Raw genomic sequence first — 18,428 nt, forward strand, 5'->3', positions numbered from 1 at the left:
TCGAGTCCCGGCTCCAGCACGGGATCTTTCTGTGTGGAGTTTGCATGTTCTCCCAGTGTCTGCGTGGGTTCTCTCTGGGTACTCCGGCTTCCTCCCACAGTCCAAAAACATGCAATTGGGGACGAGGCTGATTGAATTCTCTAAATTGACCGTAGGTATGAATGGGAGTGTGAATGGTTGGTCTCTCTATGTTGGCCCTGCGATGGACTGGCGACCTGTCCAGGGTGAACCCCGCCTCTCGCCCGTTGACGCTGGGATAGGCTCCAGCCCCTTCCCCGCGACCCTTAATGTGTAGGAATAAGCGGAAGATGACGATGGATGGATGGACTTCCATTTGTTAAAATTTCTCTCAAATGTCACAAGCACCACAGAGTGGAAAGTGAGCTGAACGATGGTGGAGAAACGCCGTCGTTCATATTTTCTGGAAGGTTCTGAGCACGGTTCAGAGATTTCTGACACGTTGTTGTGGTTGTAGAGAGGGAGGTGGTGATTGCGAGGCTGGGGGTGTCTGGAAGTGAGACCAGCAACAGAGGCGGGAGACTTTGTGAGAAAGTTTGTATTAAATTCCCATTTCCCCTCATTGTGTGGAGAGCTGGCCCGGCTCCACACACACTGATCCTGCTGGGCCCTGGGAGCCTGAGCAAGGGAGTCACTCACACCTCTCAGGACTCCTTAATCACCCCCCCCCCCCCCCCGTGTTCTTCCTTAAGTGCTGTTACAAAACCCTGACCTGCATCCTAATGTTACCCGTCCGCTCCGATAAAGGATGCTGGGCTGCAGAGACGAGAGAAGAAAATCCTGTGTAGGATCAAGGAAATATTTCTGATAGAGCATGTGCATGAGTGTTAGCATTATTAGCAGAACTGAAAGACCCCCAAGTCCGATTTCCCCAAAGATACAGAGCCATTAAACCCTGATTCATCTCCAGCACTGTTTGTATATTAGTTCTGTATGTGTCAACAGGCTGAACTGTTTTTAAAGCTCCCAACATTGCACAGCGACAAACTGACAGGTCTTAACACTCCCGACCCGGCAAGCACTCGTTTTGGGATAAAACGGCACTCAGCCAATCATATTCCACTGGAGCTGAATGGTGTCCGGCCTTCAGATTCTAGAATAATAAACCATGAGGACTTCCCATTCTATGGACAGGCACTTTCCCATGTGCCCTCGCTGACTCCCCTCAAAGTTGCATGATATCAACAGCATTTTTGAGACGTAGAGCAGCTTTGTACTGTCGCGCTCTCGATCTGTACCCCTCACTGACACGTGAACAACCCCAAACTCAAAAACACTTTTCCCACATTTGGGCCCTTTGAATGACTGGCAGCTGCTGCAGAGCGCACCCAGGATAGGTGGTATGGATTAAGGACCGTTTAAAGCTCTGCAGTCGATAAATTGTTTTGAACGCCTGCAAAACAACTCGATTCACTTCTATAATTGGATCCATTTGGTATGATAACATTAGGAAAGTATAGCAGAGCTACATGATTAAATTATTTATCCCCATTCAAGTTAGGAGAGGGCTAAATGGAAGTAGCTTTAAATGCTGAATGCAGAGATCGGCACGCAAGGACTGAATTGTTTAAATGTAATGGATGTTTATTCATTATAGCTTTAAACCTATTGGGCCTGTATTTTTTTTTTTTTTAAATTGACGACACACATTTGCAAACATTTCATGAAAAAAAAAAACTTTGTCATTTAAAAATGATGAGTCATAGTCGGTTCATGTGACTGTCTTGACAAGATTAGAAGATTAAAAAAAACGAATCAAAATATGAGAGCGGATCATCCAGGTGGCGTAAATACACCCGGCTGGGTTTGACAGTGACAATGATTGTCGAGAGGACACAAACACATGCTGAGATGTAACGTCTGGAGGGTTCAAATTATCAGGATAAACAAAGGAATTTGGAAAATGTGGTGACATTCCTCAATACTCATTGTTTAACAGTTGATCCAAAGAAACGTTTGTCTGCCAGTAGGCATCATCTGACGTGCAATTTCAGACTGTGGCTGCTACCCAAGGCCCATTTCTGGCTCACAGTTTCCGTTTCTTACTGGTCGACTGGTTCAGAAGAAGTTTCTGATCAATCAATCATGTTCATGTCATAAAGTAGTGGTCTGGCACTACGCTTGGCGGAGACCACCACCCTGGCTCGGTCCAGACTGAAACATCTTGTGAATATGAACACAGATTTACCATCCCTGGACTACAAATCTAGCTGACTTTAGAGATCTGCTGAGCTTTTCTTTTGGATTTTGTAGTGAAATGTCTCAGAAATTATTGAATGAATCATTTGAAGGATTCCCTCTCAGGAAGAGCCAAGGGAGGCACTTTACGAATCCCTCACTTTTTAATTTACTACCACTGGAAATGTGAATGCGATATTTCCATGAGCTGCAGTCCGCTGACTTTTTGGTGCTGTTTTGAAAATGCTAGTAGGCTAACATGCTAGCAGGGTCTTGTTTATGAAGATTTGCTGATTTCTGAAAATCTTTGTTGGATTACTATTAGGACAAACTTTTTTCATATCGTATGTTTTGCCTTACAGTAAGAGTAGAACATAAACACAAGAACTAAAATGAACAAGAAATCATAAATACACATTCCACGAAACGCAAAAAGGGAATAATTATCTTTTTTTTAATAAAGAAAACCAACATGAAATTGAGAATGAAATGAAATCAAACAATTTAAATAAACAGTCTTCTATTTTATCGTGATTCACACCAGAGTATTTCTTTGACTGTCCCCACGCAAACATACATGGAAGGTGCAGCACCAAAGTAACGACTGCGGACATTCAACATCCCCTTAGCCCCAGGACACGTGCTCAGACCACCACAATTGACACTTTGTCGCATTTCACATCCTTTTTGTTCCCAAATTTCCTGTCACTTTCCACTGTCTCACAAAAAAGAACTAGTGTTTGAGTAACCTTCAGGGGAAAATTCCTCCTTGACAAATTGAATGATGGGAAATGATATGGCATCGGGCAAGACCACGGCCACAGGGTGAGCAGGATGTGTCAGCTAGAATAGACTCAGAGTTGTCGTATGAAAAGATTATGATTAGAGATGGGATATAGGATCGGGAATACAGGTGCTCTAATTCCAAGATCAGATATCGGAGTTATATTTCAATGTAATGCATTTGTTCTTCTGTTTTATAAAGCGCTCTTTGGCTTAAAACAGCCTCATAATGCCAATATTTCATATCCAATCTGATTCTGATCTGGTGATACTGATACTGAATCAGATACAAAGCTCTTTTATCTTTTCTATAATTATTATTGTTGTTTTTTTGTTGCCAGTACTGGCACCTGATTCCGCTATTCCCGAAATCCCACCTCCAGCTGTCTCAAGTTATATAATTTTCACTTTCAGCTTATTATCTGAGGATTTTTTTTAGCCTAATCAAGTAATTATCCTGCCTAGAAAATATCCAAAAATATTTAAACATGGTAGTATAATGTCCCAGAGGCTGCATCAAGCACCTTCACACCCGGAGAGGCCGGAGCCGAGAGTGATTCAACCTTTTGCTGATTTTATGACCACATCCTCCAGACACTGTCATGTCTTACATGTAGTTTTGTGTCTGTTTCCTGTTTCTGTACAGATTGTGTGTCTAAGTGTGTCTGTATAAACTATTCCCTCATAGAATGCCGCTAGAACTGAGAAGCAACCTGTTCCTAAACATTCCATTCATCATCCCTGCACTGGAAAGAAAACATAGCCCAGATTTGAGGCAGAGTGACCTCCTACCCCGGCCAACCCTTGTCTGACCCCTGTAGAGAGGGTTTGCACTGGGAATGGGGATGAGGAGGTGATCTGGGTCCCCCACCAGATGCACAGTTACATGACCTTCCAATTTGACACCAAACAAGCCCCGCCATGTTTGCAGGATGTTGATGCTGTACCCTCCTCTGACCTTAGACAGGTAGATGTACTGTATACAGGCAACCACACCTCTCATTAGTGGTGTTATGGAAAGCCTCTGCTCAGACTAAGGAAGTCCTAATCTTAACAACATGTAGTCAACCTTTAGTTTTAATGTGAAGAGCTGAGGGTCCCCCCAGTACATGATCATGAAGGTTAACACCATTTCAGACAGTCAGCAGACCAAAAAAAGGGGGTTCATACTTGTACAAAACTAGAAAAAAAGCCTCTGATTGTTTTTAATCGTTTATAAAAACTTTAAAACGTTCTGCTTTCCATATCTCAGCCCCCAAATGAATTCCAGTTTCTCCTCATCTGCCTCATCCTTGAGGAGAGCAGCAGGTTCTGACACTGACATTGAAATTCCACCTTTTGATTCAAATTTATGAGGGATCTTCCCCAAACCTTCATATTTTCTGTAAAAATGGCCAAAATATTCATGAAAAGTTGGCACAGTCACAACATAATCATAGTTTTCTAACACAGTTAGCCGCAAACTAAATATGCGGCATGTTTTTCATTATTATTATCACACAAGTTAGGAAAGAAAATCCTAATTACAGAAATAGAATATCTGTCCCATCGGAAAATGGATATTAGGGACATTGTGGAAAGGGAGTGGTTCTTGAGTCCAGCCAACATGTCTCTCTGATACTGCAGGCGTTTTTTTTTGTTTTTTTTTCAAAAGAAACTGAATAAGACGCTGAGAGTGCTGTGCTGAAAGAACTGAGAAGAGATTTTGTGCAAATGTGCATGGAGAGTAATCACATCTGAGCCTGGAAGTACAATTCAACAGTGCGTTAACTAGGAGGAGAATGATGGCGTGAGTGCAGAGAGAGAGAGAGAGAGAGAGAGAGAGAGAGAGAGAGAGAGAGAGAGAAATGGATGAGCTATTGTTGGTCCTCCAGTGTCCAGAGAACTTAAGCCACATTCAGGAAGAGGTACTGCTGCTGGAGGCTGATATGTGTGTGAAGGAAGTGGAGGGAGCGCAGGGGCAGGAATCACCCTACAGGCAGGAAAAGGCCTGTGGAGGTGATGGCGGGGGTGGAGGTGGAGGGTCTCAGCTCCTGTCTGATACATGGCTGTTTGCTCAACATGCGCACTCAGGCACACACGGCTGCAGGTCCCAAGCCTGCATGCGCCCAGAGTTACAAAGAATGGTGTTGTTAAAGGAACACATGAAATTTTGTGGGAAATACACTTAGTGTCCATCATTTTTAGAACCAGAAAAGCAGATTTAGAAGCTTCTCTCCTCCCCGTGTGTATCGCGAAGCTCCAAACCCCTCTGGATTGTTGACTGCTAGTCTGCTCAGCTGCAACAAATAATAGTTAGCATAGCTGTAACAAGCACTAGCAATGCGGCAGTTCCAGGTATCCATCTGATAAGATAACATCTCATAATTCTAAAAATTTTCCCAGTTTTTTTCACAACAAATCTTAAGCCCAACGCTATTTCTATTAATGAAAAAAAAAGACTTTTATGAAGAAGTGTATTTATTGAGTTAGCTAGCATTTATTGCAGCTAGGCTAACTAGCAGTCAACCATCTGGTGGGAGTCTGGAGGTCCATAATGTGCACAGAGAGAAGAGTATCTATCTGTCTGGCACAAAAAATGGACAACAAGTTAATTTCCCTTGAATACATTCTCAGGTAATGCATCTCATCTGATGCTCCTTTTGTGCTGTTGCTCTGCCCTGCAGGTCTGATCAGTGTGTATTATTTTATCCTTGATATGCTGTATGATTAGAGCAGCCTAAAATTAGAGGGAACCGTGGACTACAGTATTATTGGGTCATTCAAATGGGATTTGTTGTCATGGTTTGTAATTATTTACTCCAATAATGGACCACGCTGAGACAGAACTGCCCAACAGGGGTAATAAAGTTACTTACTAACTGAGGTTTGTGTGCTAAGTGGATGGAACAGCCAGCCAAGCTGCACTTTATCCTATGCAAGGACCTTAAAACAGTCACCAATTGCAATTTCATATCAAAATATTGAGATGTTGTTGCCAAGTTTAACTGTGGAAAAGGGAAGATATGGTGATCCAGCAGCTTACTTTAAAAGTTGCAAAATGCAAAAGGGAAGGAATGCATCGTGTTAACAATGTCCTAAATGTACATCTCATCAACGATCTGCAGAGAAAGTTGCAGATGCAGCACTCTCCTATCGGCTGAACTTGAATGAGTGGTGAGCGTTTTTTCTTATCGTATCATTAATAGCACCACGAGGCATTTCAAACTCAAATTCCCCACCGAAACATTACTGAATCCTGTAGCAGTCTCACTTTTCGCATAAATCTTCTCCCGGCATTCACAGTGGGATTAAAAAAAAATATGCACAGTTGGATTTTATTAAAATGTGTTGACTTTTACATGAATCTCCTGAAGAAGTTGGCAGGTAGAGGTGTACGCTCTAAAGACATTTTGATGTAGTTCTGTCTTCACACTTCTGTAGGCTGGAGTGTTTCTGTGTAAGGTCCGTCCGCAGTGAGTGTACACTGGAGGCTTCAAGTTTCCATATAACACCTGCGTACCGGGGGCCACAACTGGCTCCAAAGTACCAGCTTGCGGGTACAAACGCAGATCTGAGTTGAGCACGCAGCAACTTTCCCCCTCCAGGAGAAGGATGTAAAATAGGAATTCTAATGCTCAACTTTGTACACGCATGGTTCAGCACTCGGGGTGAGGGAAGTCAGTACTCTGGAACTCTGTATTTCATCACATTTGATCTTTTTCTCTCTTTTTTTTTGGAAAACTTCCACACAAACACACACAAAAAAGTGCAGAACAGCAAGTCCCCCCCCCCCCCCCCCCCCCCATCTTGGGCTGGGGACACCTCCCCCTGCCTCTGGATTGCAAAGTACTTTGTTGAAGTATTTGTACTTTACTTGAGTGTTTACGTCTTTTGCGACTAGGTTTTACTCCGCTACATTTGTCCATCAGTTTTGAGGTACTCTGAATACTGAGAAACCAAACTTAAGAGGACGCAATCACAAAAGCAGAACTGAAATCAATGAGGTTGCATTAGGTGTACTTGGGTACACGAAATATCAAATACTTTCACTTGATTTTAATATTTAATGGAAACTTTTGCCTGAATACTATTTTGTCAGGGTATTTCAACTCTTACTGAGGGAACCATGTACTTCCTCCATGGATTTTTGAGATCTCATGAGATTCTAGTCATAATTTACTGCATAGCCCGAACCCAACACGGCTCCAGTTTTGAACGACACTGCCAAATATTTACCCATAGACGCATTTATATCGTTGCACAGCATCACCCAAGCCTGCTATGCACAGTGAAGCACAAACATTCATCAAGAAGAAAAAAACTCATTTTTGACTGCAGGGAAGCTTTAACTATACAGAATTACACCTGCAAGAAGTGGCAGCAGCTCAAACCAAACAAATATAGTCCCTTCCTACCGCATATTGGTGCCAGTGAGGTATGTAACATTACACCACCGAGCACATACAGTCAGGAAACTCTTCCATTAGATTAAATGAGACGAAACTTAAACTACCTCTGTAATAAATCTGGGCCATCACTACAGCAGAGTCAAGGATATGAAGGAGAAAAAGACAAAAGGGCCTATTTTTATGTACAGAGGGACGTTTTACACAGCTCCTTGATTAATGAAATTAGATCCCAGATGTTGAGTACTACATTTAATATTCAGGTCATTGTACAAAGAAAATAGTCACAGACTAATGCAATATTTAGATTTAAATTGCAGCTGCTTTCATCACAGATTTAAAGATTTGAGGCAGATGCACAAGAGTGCCACACTCACGTTATCATATTTGCGGATGGAAAACTAAAAAAAAAAAAAAAAAAAAAAAAAAAAAAGCAAACGATGTGAAGCCATCACCTAGTAAACTTGTACTTTGGTGGCTGCAAATCACAATGGTGCAAAAAAAAAAAAAAAGTCAGACGCTGTGGCCTGGAGTGCATTGTCTCTTTTTGATGCTTAATGGCCACTGTGAGGATTGTTGGTGTCAACTCTCCATTGTTACACAGAGCGACACGTGTTGTTATTTCCCCCCCGGCCTAAAAGACTTAGCATGGCTTTCCTATATTTCTGATAGAGGCAGCAATGGCCTTAGACCCCTGCCATTTGTCTGAGAGGACAAACAGTAAACATCCCATCAGAGCACAAGTGGGGAAAGTCCCTAATGTTCTCCAAAGGTCTCATTTAGAAGACAGTACCACTCCACTGGATGCATAAATGAACCCAGATTTCTGGTTTCTCTGCATGTTTTGAAAGATCTAAGCTCTTTTCATATCTTTTGGATAATTATTTTCCTGGAAACTCAGCATAATCCACCTGTCACGCCAGTTTTACAGTTATAAACTTGGCTTTTGCTATGACACGGAAAATAATTGGAAAGTAAACGTTGACTTACACTAAACTCTTGACACCAATTATAACAGAAACTTAAGTAAATAAAGCATGTTTGAATGAATAAAAAAGAGGTAACTAGTTCATGCGAGAACTCAGTGAACTTTTTATTCGCACACATTTAAAAAAAAAAAAAAAACAGTCACTGGATGAAACTTTTCACTGCAAAAGTGAAAGGAGGTCATTTTCAGAGTGAAACTTAAAATACGGACTATGATGCCTTCCTTGCACCAAATAGCAGATAGTGGGTAATAATACTGATGCTGCAATACACCGCGATTCTCTTGTGATGCCAAACGGATACACATAAATGGGGCAAATATCAGTATTGTTATTAAAGTAGCTGTTATGAACAGATACAGGTGCCGCAAATAAAGTGAGCCAAATTAAACTGTGAGGGTCAAAGGTCAAAGTCACTTTCACCTTACATGATTGTGAGACCTCAGAAACGCCTCCAAATTGGTCCACAGAGATTTGAAGAGTATTTTGAATTCAAATTTCACAGATAGATTGAGATTTATTGTATTGTGGGCGAAATCCTGATAGTACTGTTTTGTGGTTCCCCTCGCAGGGAAGCCAGCATGGTACAATAATGGCACATTCGGCAGCTGATCTACCATATATGTAACCTGGTGGACACCAAAACAGAGGTAAAAAGATGTCCTGGTCTGGTCTCTGGTGCAGAAAGGATAATGACTGTCACAGTTAAGCAGTCAACTATCAGCACACAGTCCCTCTTATCTATGTGAGGAAGCTCTTTCTGCTGCTTTCAGCAGATTCTGAGTTGTCATTTTACCATCCCAACCCATCCTTGTCCTCACCATCTGCCTCAAGACATGCAGCTGAAGCATCCTGGAACATACAGAGGGAGCGAGCGAGGGAGGTAAGGAGGAAGAGTAAGGAAGGGCGAGAGAATGATACACAGTGCATTGCCAAGTGTCCAGGAAGCGGCTCTATTGTTTTCAGGGTCACTTCGCTTTTCCTTTTAGCGCCACCAGAGGTCTGTTCTCTCCCGTCAGGCTGTACATCTAGAACAAACAAAACGCCTCGTTGCCACAAACCATATCTTGTCTGTTTTCCTGCCTCATCTGTAAAGAACTGAGGGAGGTGTGGTGCCCGACAGACGCAAAAAACTAACAACCTGCAAAACAAAGACAACGGATTATTTGATTACTCAGTAAAACCTACAGATGAAGATGTATATTTGCATAAAAGGCAGGTTGGACTGGTTAGTAACATCTATTACACACTGGTAGTGAGAATGTGGAATACCACATATTGCATGTAAATCATAGTCTACCTCTTCCTGGTTTGAGTGTTGATGAGTGACAGTTTTGCATCTGACCTGGTGTGGTGTGCCAATGGGCAGAGAGGAAGAACAGCAGGTGGGAGGGAGCACACCTCAGTTATAAGGTTACACATTAACTCGTCCTTTCAGGAAGCAGCTTGAGAACACGCCTCCTTTAACCTTTGCACATTTCTCCATGTTACAGACAGAGAAATGGAGTTAATACTGACATGAAATGTGACAGCTGACAGCATGTGACACAGACTGGTGAGAAGGTAAGACCTGAAATGAGACGCTAGTCCTCTAAAATTCTGTCTGGACACTCTCGTCTACAGACTGCTGTGATATCATGTGACTGTCATGACTTGTGGGGCTGGGGCTTCTATTTTAATGACAGTTATTGTATCAAAATGCAATATGATGCAAATTAACACTGTTGAAAATGTATCTTAATTTTGTAATACGCAAGTATGAGCTAAAAAAAAAAGAAAAAAGGAAGAAATATTCAAACATTTTTGAACAGAAAGAAAAAACATGCAAGGTGTGGCCAAGCCTTTCCCTTCCCTGAAGCTAATAAGCAACTTCTTCTCAATTTCAGATAAAAACATTATCTTCATTATTAGGAGAATAACAGCCGTTTACATATTGCGGTCAAGTTCTCATGCCGCCACTCTGGAAATAACAACCACCAGCCCACATGTTGATAATGGCCACTTACTGTTTTCACCCCAAACAGCTCGGAACTGATTGTTCATTATTTGTTAAGGAGGTCCACAACAACCAGGTGCTGAAGCTAAATTTTGAATGGCCTCGTTTGCAGGTTATGAAGCGTGGTATTTTACTATCGGCGCGGGCCTCCACTCATCATCTCCCCGCTTCTCCTCTGTTGACACGGCCATTATTTCAAGACTGAAAGGCAAAAAACAAACATTTGAGGGCACTTGACATCAGCAAGTATGACCTTGGTTCAATTAGACCTACGACCAGGTAAAAATAGGTGAACCTCTAATCAAAGTTTAGTTCCAAAACACTTTACTGCAGAGGCTTGATTAAGGTTATGCAAGATAATCACACTCCCAAACAATAGCAGCTGTTTTTTTTTTAAACTTGATCAGACCTTGGGTTGTTGTCCTTGACAAACAATGGCACAGTCAGACTCCCCCACGTTAATCAAACAAGGTAAAAATACATAACTTGGCGGAGGAGGAGGACGGGAAGCGAGAGTCTGGGGATGTGAGGGTCAGTGGGAGGGTGGCTCAGCGATCTTCTGATGCAGGAGCATCTGTGATCGTGTTTGCTCACTCAACTATCATTTGACATATGAAGCCAAACGCTGCTTCGTGGTGACTTCAACACCCAAATTTCTAACGATGAAGTTGCTTTTAGTTAATTTGCTGGTTCAAAGGAATGCGATCGCAGTCTAAGTGCAGAATAAAATTTTGATCTTTAATTCAGTTTGATGGCAGGAAAGAAAAAAAAAGAACATTTTAAACCCTCTGGCCATCATTAGTTTCTATAAACTGACTCACAATTTAGGGCACTAAAAACAAAGACTAACTAGAAAAACTGACTTCTTGTTTTGAAAATGATATTCAAATGCTGACAAAGATGCAGATTTAGCCCCTTACACGTGCGTGTCAGTATGCAAACACAAACAAATGTACAACAGCAGTGCACAGGCGAAATCACAAACACCAGTACATCTGACACCTGGGAGCAAAATATCTGTGCACAGATTTTTGGCTCCAAGACTCCTGCCCTATAGCTCGCGGCCTGCGCTGCCTGGTGTGTAGATTTTGTTGTGCTTTGCGTTTGTGATAACAGAACAGGAAGAGATAAACGCAGCCTTGTTGGTTTGTTTACAGCCAACACCGCTGAGGAGAATAGCTGGAGAAGAAAAAGAGGAAGAGGGGCCTAATGGCTGGTGCTAAGCAGCTATTAGGCTGGGGTTGGGAAAATGTACCTTGGAGCAAAGACACAGAGAGAGAGAGAGAGAGAGAGAGAGAGAGAGAGAGAGAGAGAGAGAGAGAGAGAGAGAGAATTACAACAGCAGTCATTATGGATGACATCTTCAATTACTTTACTCACACATAAAAAGTTGTTATTTTTTTGGTTTTGGTTTTAATAGCGCATTCAAGTAGTTAATGGGAAAGAAATGTTCAAATAAATTGTCATCTGCCCCCCCCGCCAGAGTCATTAAAAAAAAAAAAAAATTAAAGGGACCAAAAGTGAGGTTGTCCTTAAGCTCATTTAAAATGAACTCAGTTTTGGGTTGACATTAAAATTTTGCTCTCAGGCTGGTGAACAAATGGTAATAATCACATGATATAATATGAAAACATGGTGGGACACTGAAGCTTACTGATGAGCCACAGTTACGTGACAAGCTTGAGTTTGTGTGTACGGGGTAGCTGAGATAAAGACAATGTGTCTTTCACTTCAATCCCTGCTGGATGGAAGCTTAAATTCTTTTTCGATAAATCATGAGAATAGGACTTTCTTTAAGCCTGATGTGTCCTAAAATGACAATCACGCGTGGTGGACGTCTACAGATGTAATGAAACGTCCTCCAGGGATTCCTGGGATCGCACATTCACAAGAACGAGAGAGCGGAGGGGCGCTGAGGGTTTTGCTGTACATGCAGAAGAGGTAACTAACTTGCAATATATGGCTCAGTGATACAGTAAGTGTCCTGGTTGGGGGGGAGTGTTATCAAAGCATGTCTTAATTCCAAAGAACGGAGAGGCATCCACATGCACCCCACCCACAATAGAATGTAAGAGGGTATCTCACTGGTGGTGTGTGTGATTATTCTTTTGATTAAACCAGCCCGCTTGGCTCTCACTTTGAACCTCTGTCTCTTCGAGGTTTTTTTTTTTTTTTTTTCATTTGAGACTTCATTAAATTCTCTTAGAAGAGACGTGAGGTCACAGTGACCATCGAAGTCTTTTCGGTTCATCGGTGAGTCCATGTGGACACTCGTGCCTGACTTGAGGAAATGACCAAGATTTGACCTGTTAACCAGTATGAGACGTAGGTGCATCCGGCGGTGCGCATCGACAAGATGGGAAACAACACAAAACTAGAGGACAAGAGCTTCAAAAACAGGTGCTAGCATCGCATTTCAAACGTGATCCAGAGAACACATGATGTTGTGGATATGGACAAAGGGTGAGTGGCTGGAGCCTCACAGCTGCGGTGAACACACACTGAGCCAACAGTGACACTGATGCATGGAAGTGTCTGGCAAGTTTGCAAATAACTCTCCACAAAGTCACGTTCTCTTTCACGCTCAAGTCACGGAGCTCCTGACCGATAGATCAGTGTTGCCGATAACATCCACTGATATCGGTTCACCATATTTGTATCAGAGTTTGATGTTTTTCTGCACATAATTCAGGAAAATGTGCTTTGAGTACTTTACTATCCATCCATCTTCAGTACTACATTTGTCCTGTAGTGCGACAAATTTGAAATGAGAAGCTGCTTTTGTGTTGGTAAATGTCTTGTGGGACTTGTATCCTGGGTTATAGGAAGGTACAAAGAGTATCTTGCCAGTATTTTGTGCCAGCTAGACCCGCGGAGGAAGGTTCTAGAGAATGTGAGACTTCCTGTTTGCGACACACTTTTCCTGTTGTGGATCATATTCTCCTGGACTCCTGACAGCTCACACTCAATTATAACTTCTGGATTTAAGGGATCTAGGCACTGTCTCCTTTTCATGCTGACACATCCACTCTTCACACACACCCAGTGAAATATTTAGGTCATGTGATTGCTCCTTTTGTACATCTGAGTTATTAAATATGTATTTCTTCACACAAAGAATTAAAAGCAGCAAAGCATTGGGAGTACTGAAATCTAACAGAAGTGAAAAAGCTGACATTTTTCTAGATGCCTTTTCTACACAAGTATTTCAAATAAAAAGATTAAAACTCGTTTGATTTCCTATTTTTTTCTGTCCCACTTTCTCCAAAGGTTCATTTGATTGCAGCAAGAGGACTTTGGCTCATGTTTCAACTCACACAGAGAAAATGTTGCCACCATTTTTGATGCGTAAGTGAACACAAGAGTCCCCTGTCACTCAACCTTGCCACCTAGTGGAGCTCTGAGGACTCAACTCCATCCTAGAAAACAGAAATCCCCCAGACAACTACCTCCCTCATCTGGGGAGATGTCGGTCTGCAACGTTTCTCTCAGATTCCCTTAATCTGATTGACCTACTGAAGAAGATTCAACACGAACCTGCATCCAAGCTTCAATAACAAGGAGAGTCAGCTGCACACTAACTGGGCCCGGACTGAATGACATATGTGGGATATATACTCCCGAGATCCATGGTTTCACGCTAGAGTTAATGGTATCCCAAAGCAAGAGGAAGGTCCCGTCCAACAAGCAGCAAACTTAGTCACGGAGGAGAAGATACTTCCCCGACGAGACTACTCAAACAAAGGCAGAGCCAGATGGAACTCTCATCAAACAGCACGCTCTCTGCAGCTGCGCTGACAATAAACGGTAAGAGATCTGTTACATCTGTAATTCAATCATTCATTCATTCATTCAAAAAATGCTCTAAAACCTCAGTCCTGCAGTCTATTCTTCCTTAAGTTCACATGTTCTAAACGTGGGTGATCATGTATATCTGGGGTCTGTTAAGAGTCCCTTGAACAAACTTATTCACTTTTACTTTGTTATTTCTATATTACTATGATTTACATAATTCCCAGGTATGTTTTCAGATGGATGGCACGGTGGTGCAGTGGTCAGCACTGTCGCCTCACAGCAAGAAGGTTCCGCGTTCGAGCCCCGGCTCGGGCACGAGATCTTTCTGTGTGGAGTCTCCATGTTCTCCCTGTGCCTGCGTGGGTTCTCTCTGGTACTCCAGCTTCCTCCCACAGTCCAAAGACATCAAGAGGGGAGGAAGTTAATGTCCATCAATCTAATGTTTATATGTGTTGGCCCTGTGATGAACTGGCGACCTGTCCAGGGGGAACCCCGCCTCTCCACCTCTCCAGACCCTTAACAGGACAAGTGCTAGTAAACAGATGGGTGGATGTTCATTTCATGAACACATCACACCAGTTCTGGCCTCTTTGCTCTGGCTGCCAGTTTGTTCTAGAATTTATTTTGAAGATCTTGCAGGTGACATGGCTTTCATGGTCTGACACCACCGTTTAATCTCTCGTCAACCATCACGGAGTTTGAGATCCTCCGGTTGAGGTCTTCTGTCTGTCCTTTCAAGTCTGACCTAAACTGAAGAAGACAGCTATCAATAAGAGGGACAGAACTCTGCGGCCTCACAATCATAACAGATTAAATGAAATCTGCTTCTTCTCCTCCCTCAGGAACTTTAACAAACGGAACAGGAAAACCGCCCCCTCAAAACTGGGCCTTCCTGGTGGCCGTCCTGGCCACGGCCATCTCCGTCTCCCTTCTGGTCGCCCTCCTGGCTAAGTGCCAGGTGGTTCGCCGTTACCTGGCCAGCTACAGACACACACGGCTGAGGGAGATGGACACCGTTAGCCACTGTGACCAGTCAGGTTGTAGTTTTACTTCTTTGTTAACCTATTCAAGTATCAATCATACTGCATGTTACGTGAGAGGTTTGCAAAGCAGCGCTGGTCGAGCTTCAACAAGTAAAGGCTGTTTGAAATCCTACATGATAAACCAGTGACGCTTTACTGAGGACGAACATTAGAGATGATCAATATCCTAAAGCTAGACAGAAACAAGTTTATTCTTCTGTTTCAATTTCACATTGCTTTACTTTCAAGAAGCTACGTTGGATGAAAATGCATTTTTATGTGTTAAAATTCAAAAACCATAACAGGAAAGCTCCCAAAATACAGACTATTACTCTACTCTTTTAAGAAACAGCAATACTGTATTTTTATATGAACAATGGGTCACAGACTTTATTGTGACGATCCCACGGTGACTTATCAGTGAGTTCCCCTCAGCTTTATGGGCTCTGTAACTACGTTTCTGCCTGTTGTTTTGGTTTTCCGTCCAACAGTTTTATGGTTCGTCCCTCCCCTCTCATCAACCAGCTGAGGCACGAAGCTACTTTCCTTCGCTCTGAGGTTACGCTTGCTGGGTGTTTGTTTGCCGGCAGGATTGCAGATTTTTGCTTTTGTTAATGCAGAGCGATACGGGCGTTTTTCAACAGACTGTGCACAGGAAATTGTGGGTGACATAACACAGACAGTTGGTGACGATGCTGAAGCAACATTAGGCAGCATTTTTAGCTTAAACTGACAACATCCTTTGCAGGCGCATTTGTCAGGGGAACGGCACCTTTTCACTCCTCTGAGCTTAAAAATGGGATGAATTCATCTCCCCAGACACACAGTTTTTCATACGTACTTCCTGGCCACAACAAATGCAAAGGTTTGTTGATTCACACCCAGACACTGTCCAAGCCCAACTACAAATATTGCTAAGGTGACATCGACTCCAAGTGACACCTGGGACATTGAGGAGAGTAAAACTAAAAATGAGTCTTGTTTTTTTCCCCCCAAAGTGTTGTATTTGTCACTTTTTTTAAAAAAAAAATTCCAAGTTCAATAGAGTCACATGTCTGTTTATAAACAGAGGGGATAGCACTTACGGTTCTAAATTAATCCTTTCCTCACTTAGCTTGATATAAATTGTTAGCGTCGCCGTCGCAACCTCTTAACTGCAGTTGAACCCTCCCGGCTGATTCAGGTCCGCTGGGTAGACTGCGTCTCTGAGGGATGACTTCTTGTATGGTGATTGTAATTAAAGGCTCATTCTCATGCAACGTTCAAGCTCGAACACACAAATCCAGTTGATGACTCGCTGTAGATGCAATTCCAGGCTGGTGTGTCGGCGAGGACGTGTGTGTTGACCTACTCCAACACTGTGGACGCTGCCAGTTTCACATCTTACACTCACCCTTTCATGACTGTTGGTCTGGTCTCCAGCCCTGGAGGTGGAATTTGCCATGCACAGGGGAGCTGGGATGAACCCTCACTGTACTCCTGCGAGTGAGGAAGACGATGACGGCTTCATTGAGGACAACTACATCCCAGCCAGTGAGAGAGCGAGGGCTGAGAGAGCAGCGGAGATCATGGAGGACACAGAGGAGGAGATGGATGATATTGAATTCACCATCGCTTAGAAGGAGGGGAACAAGCGGTACCTGTACTACCAGTACGACTGCATTAACATCTGACACCTCAATTTCACTCCAAACTTTTCATTTCTTCTCTGTGCTTTTAGGCAGAAATGCACAATTTTGAAGACAAACGGGGGCAAAGAATGAGTAGATGTGATGTACAGTTGCTGAGTGACGCGTGACGTGAAAGGAGCCATAAAATTTGAAGTGAATTATCTGAGTACTCGTGAAATCAAAACTTTTGGGTTTTTTTTTGAGTGAGCTTATTCATTGCCAGATTTTGGAGCACAGTTCACATTATAATTTTGACCGAAGACCACAAATTCTGATGAATGTAGTATGTTTGTCAGGCGCCTGTAGATTTGTGAATGTATAACCTGACTCATTTGTTACTGGAATTAAAGAGCCTACTCTAAAAAAAAAAAAAACGTTTTGGTAGTGTTACAGCACATTGTAAAACCTGGTTTTGTTCGCGACCACACATAGAAGTAGTACACTACCCATCATCCTACACTCGATCTGATAGGTAAGAGGCACACAAACTCCCATGATCCTTTGAGAGGACCCTAACAGCAGAAAAACAATTCCCCTTCCGAGAAGAAACGCTGAATGTTTTGATGGATTATTTTGATTCATACTGTATTGATGCAGTGACATGTTAGTAACACTGGTCACACAGGGTACTTGTTTTAATCAACACTGGGTCATAAATGCTGTTTGCATGGCTTATTAGGTGAGCTGTCCCTGAACTCATGAGATAAATGTGAACACAGTGTTGCACCTTTGCTTTATCAGATATTTTGTAGGTTTTGTTCCGTCTGCATGCCGGTGTTTTATTCAAAGAATTTGCTGAACATTTAATAAGGGAATTGAATTCAATATTCAACTTTGAAACCAGGGCGGCGCAATGGTGCAGTGGTCAGCACTGCCGCCTCAAAGCAAGAAGGTTCCAGGTTCGAGCCCTGGCTGGATCTTTCTGTGTGAGTCTCCATGTTCTCCTTGTTCCTGTGTGGGTTCTCTCTGGTTCTCCAGCTTCCTCCCACAGTCCAAAGACATCAAGAGGGGACGAGGCTGATTGATACTCTAAATTGACTGTAGGTGTGGCTGTGAGTGTGAATGGTTGTCTGTCTGTATGTGTTGGCCCTGTGATGGACTGGTGACCGTCCAGGGTGAACCCCACCTCTCACCTGAAGGCTGCTGTGAAAGGCTCTACCCCCCCCCCCCCCCCCCCTTAACAGGATAAGTGGTAGAAAATGGACGGATGGAACACGTAAATGTCTGGAAATTATTCATCAGTTATTCTTTCTAATGAGATCAAAATATGCCTGTAATAGCATTACAACTGCAGCAACACTTGCACTTCACTTTTAATGAGTCCCAATCAATATGTCGAATGAAGACAACTTTCTGCACAACGTTTCCTCGTTGGGGGCAAACTGATATCCTGCAACTCACCTTTTCTTTTCATATTTGACAAAACTGGAGGCAACAACAGTGATTGAGCTTGACGCGGCGTCTCGGTAAGAGACCAGCGAGCGTCCGGGTGCCACCGTGCAGCTGATGGGAGCGGTGTGACAGATCTGTGCGAGGCTGTCAGGCGATCGAGGCTCTACCCAGAAACACGGTGAGTCAAGTTCACACAGGAG

General features: G+C 42.9%; 1 protein-coding gene across 2 annotated transcripts; it reads left to right on the top strand.

Moving 5' to 3' along the window:
* The first annotated feature begins 9,782 nt into the window (after positions 1-9,782).
* On the top strand, positions 9,783-17,649 carry c14h1orf210 (chromosome 14 C1orf210 homolog). 2 transcript variants are annotated; one of them, XM_086223952.1, is made up of 5 exons: positions 9,783-9,916; positions 13,620-14,156; positions 14,987-15,181; positions 16,589-16,802; positions 16,887-17,649. In XM_086223952.1, the coding sequence occupies exons 2-4, from the start codon at positions 14,105-14,107 to the stop codon at positions 16,783-16,785; spliced, it is 444 nt and encodes a 147-aa protein (XP_086080078.1). In that variant the 5' UTR covers positions 9,783-9,916; positions 13,620-14,104; the 3' UTR covers positions 16,786-16,802; positions 16,887-17,649. The 2 variants fall into 2 exon arrangements, with proteins under 2 accessions (XP_086080078.1, XP_086080077.1); XM_086223951.1 differs by having other exon boundaries at positions 16,589-17,537.
* The last annotated feature ends 779 nt before the right edge of the window (positions 17,650-18,428 follow it).

The sequence above is a fragment of the Aulostomus chinensis genome, chromosome 14, assembly GCF_037954235.1.
Source record: "Aulostomus chinensis isolate RoL2024-O1b breed Wild chromosome 14, RoL_Achi_v1.0, whole genome shotgun sequence".
Classification (NCBI taxonomy): domain Eukaryota; kingdom Metazoa; phylum Chordata; class Actinopteri; order Syngnathiformes; family Aulostomidae; genus Aulostomus; species Aulostomus chinensis.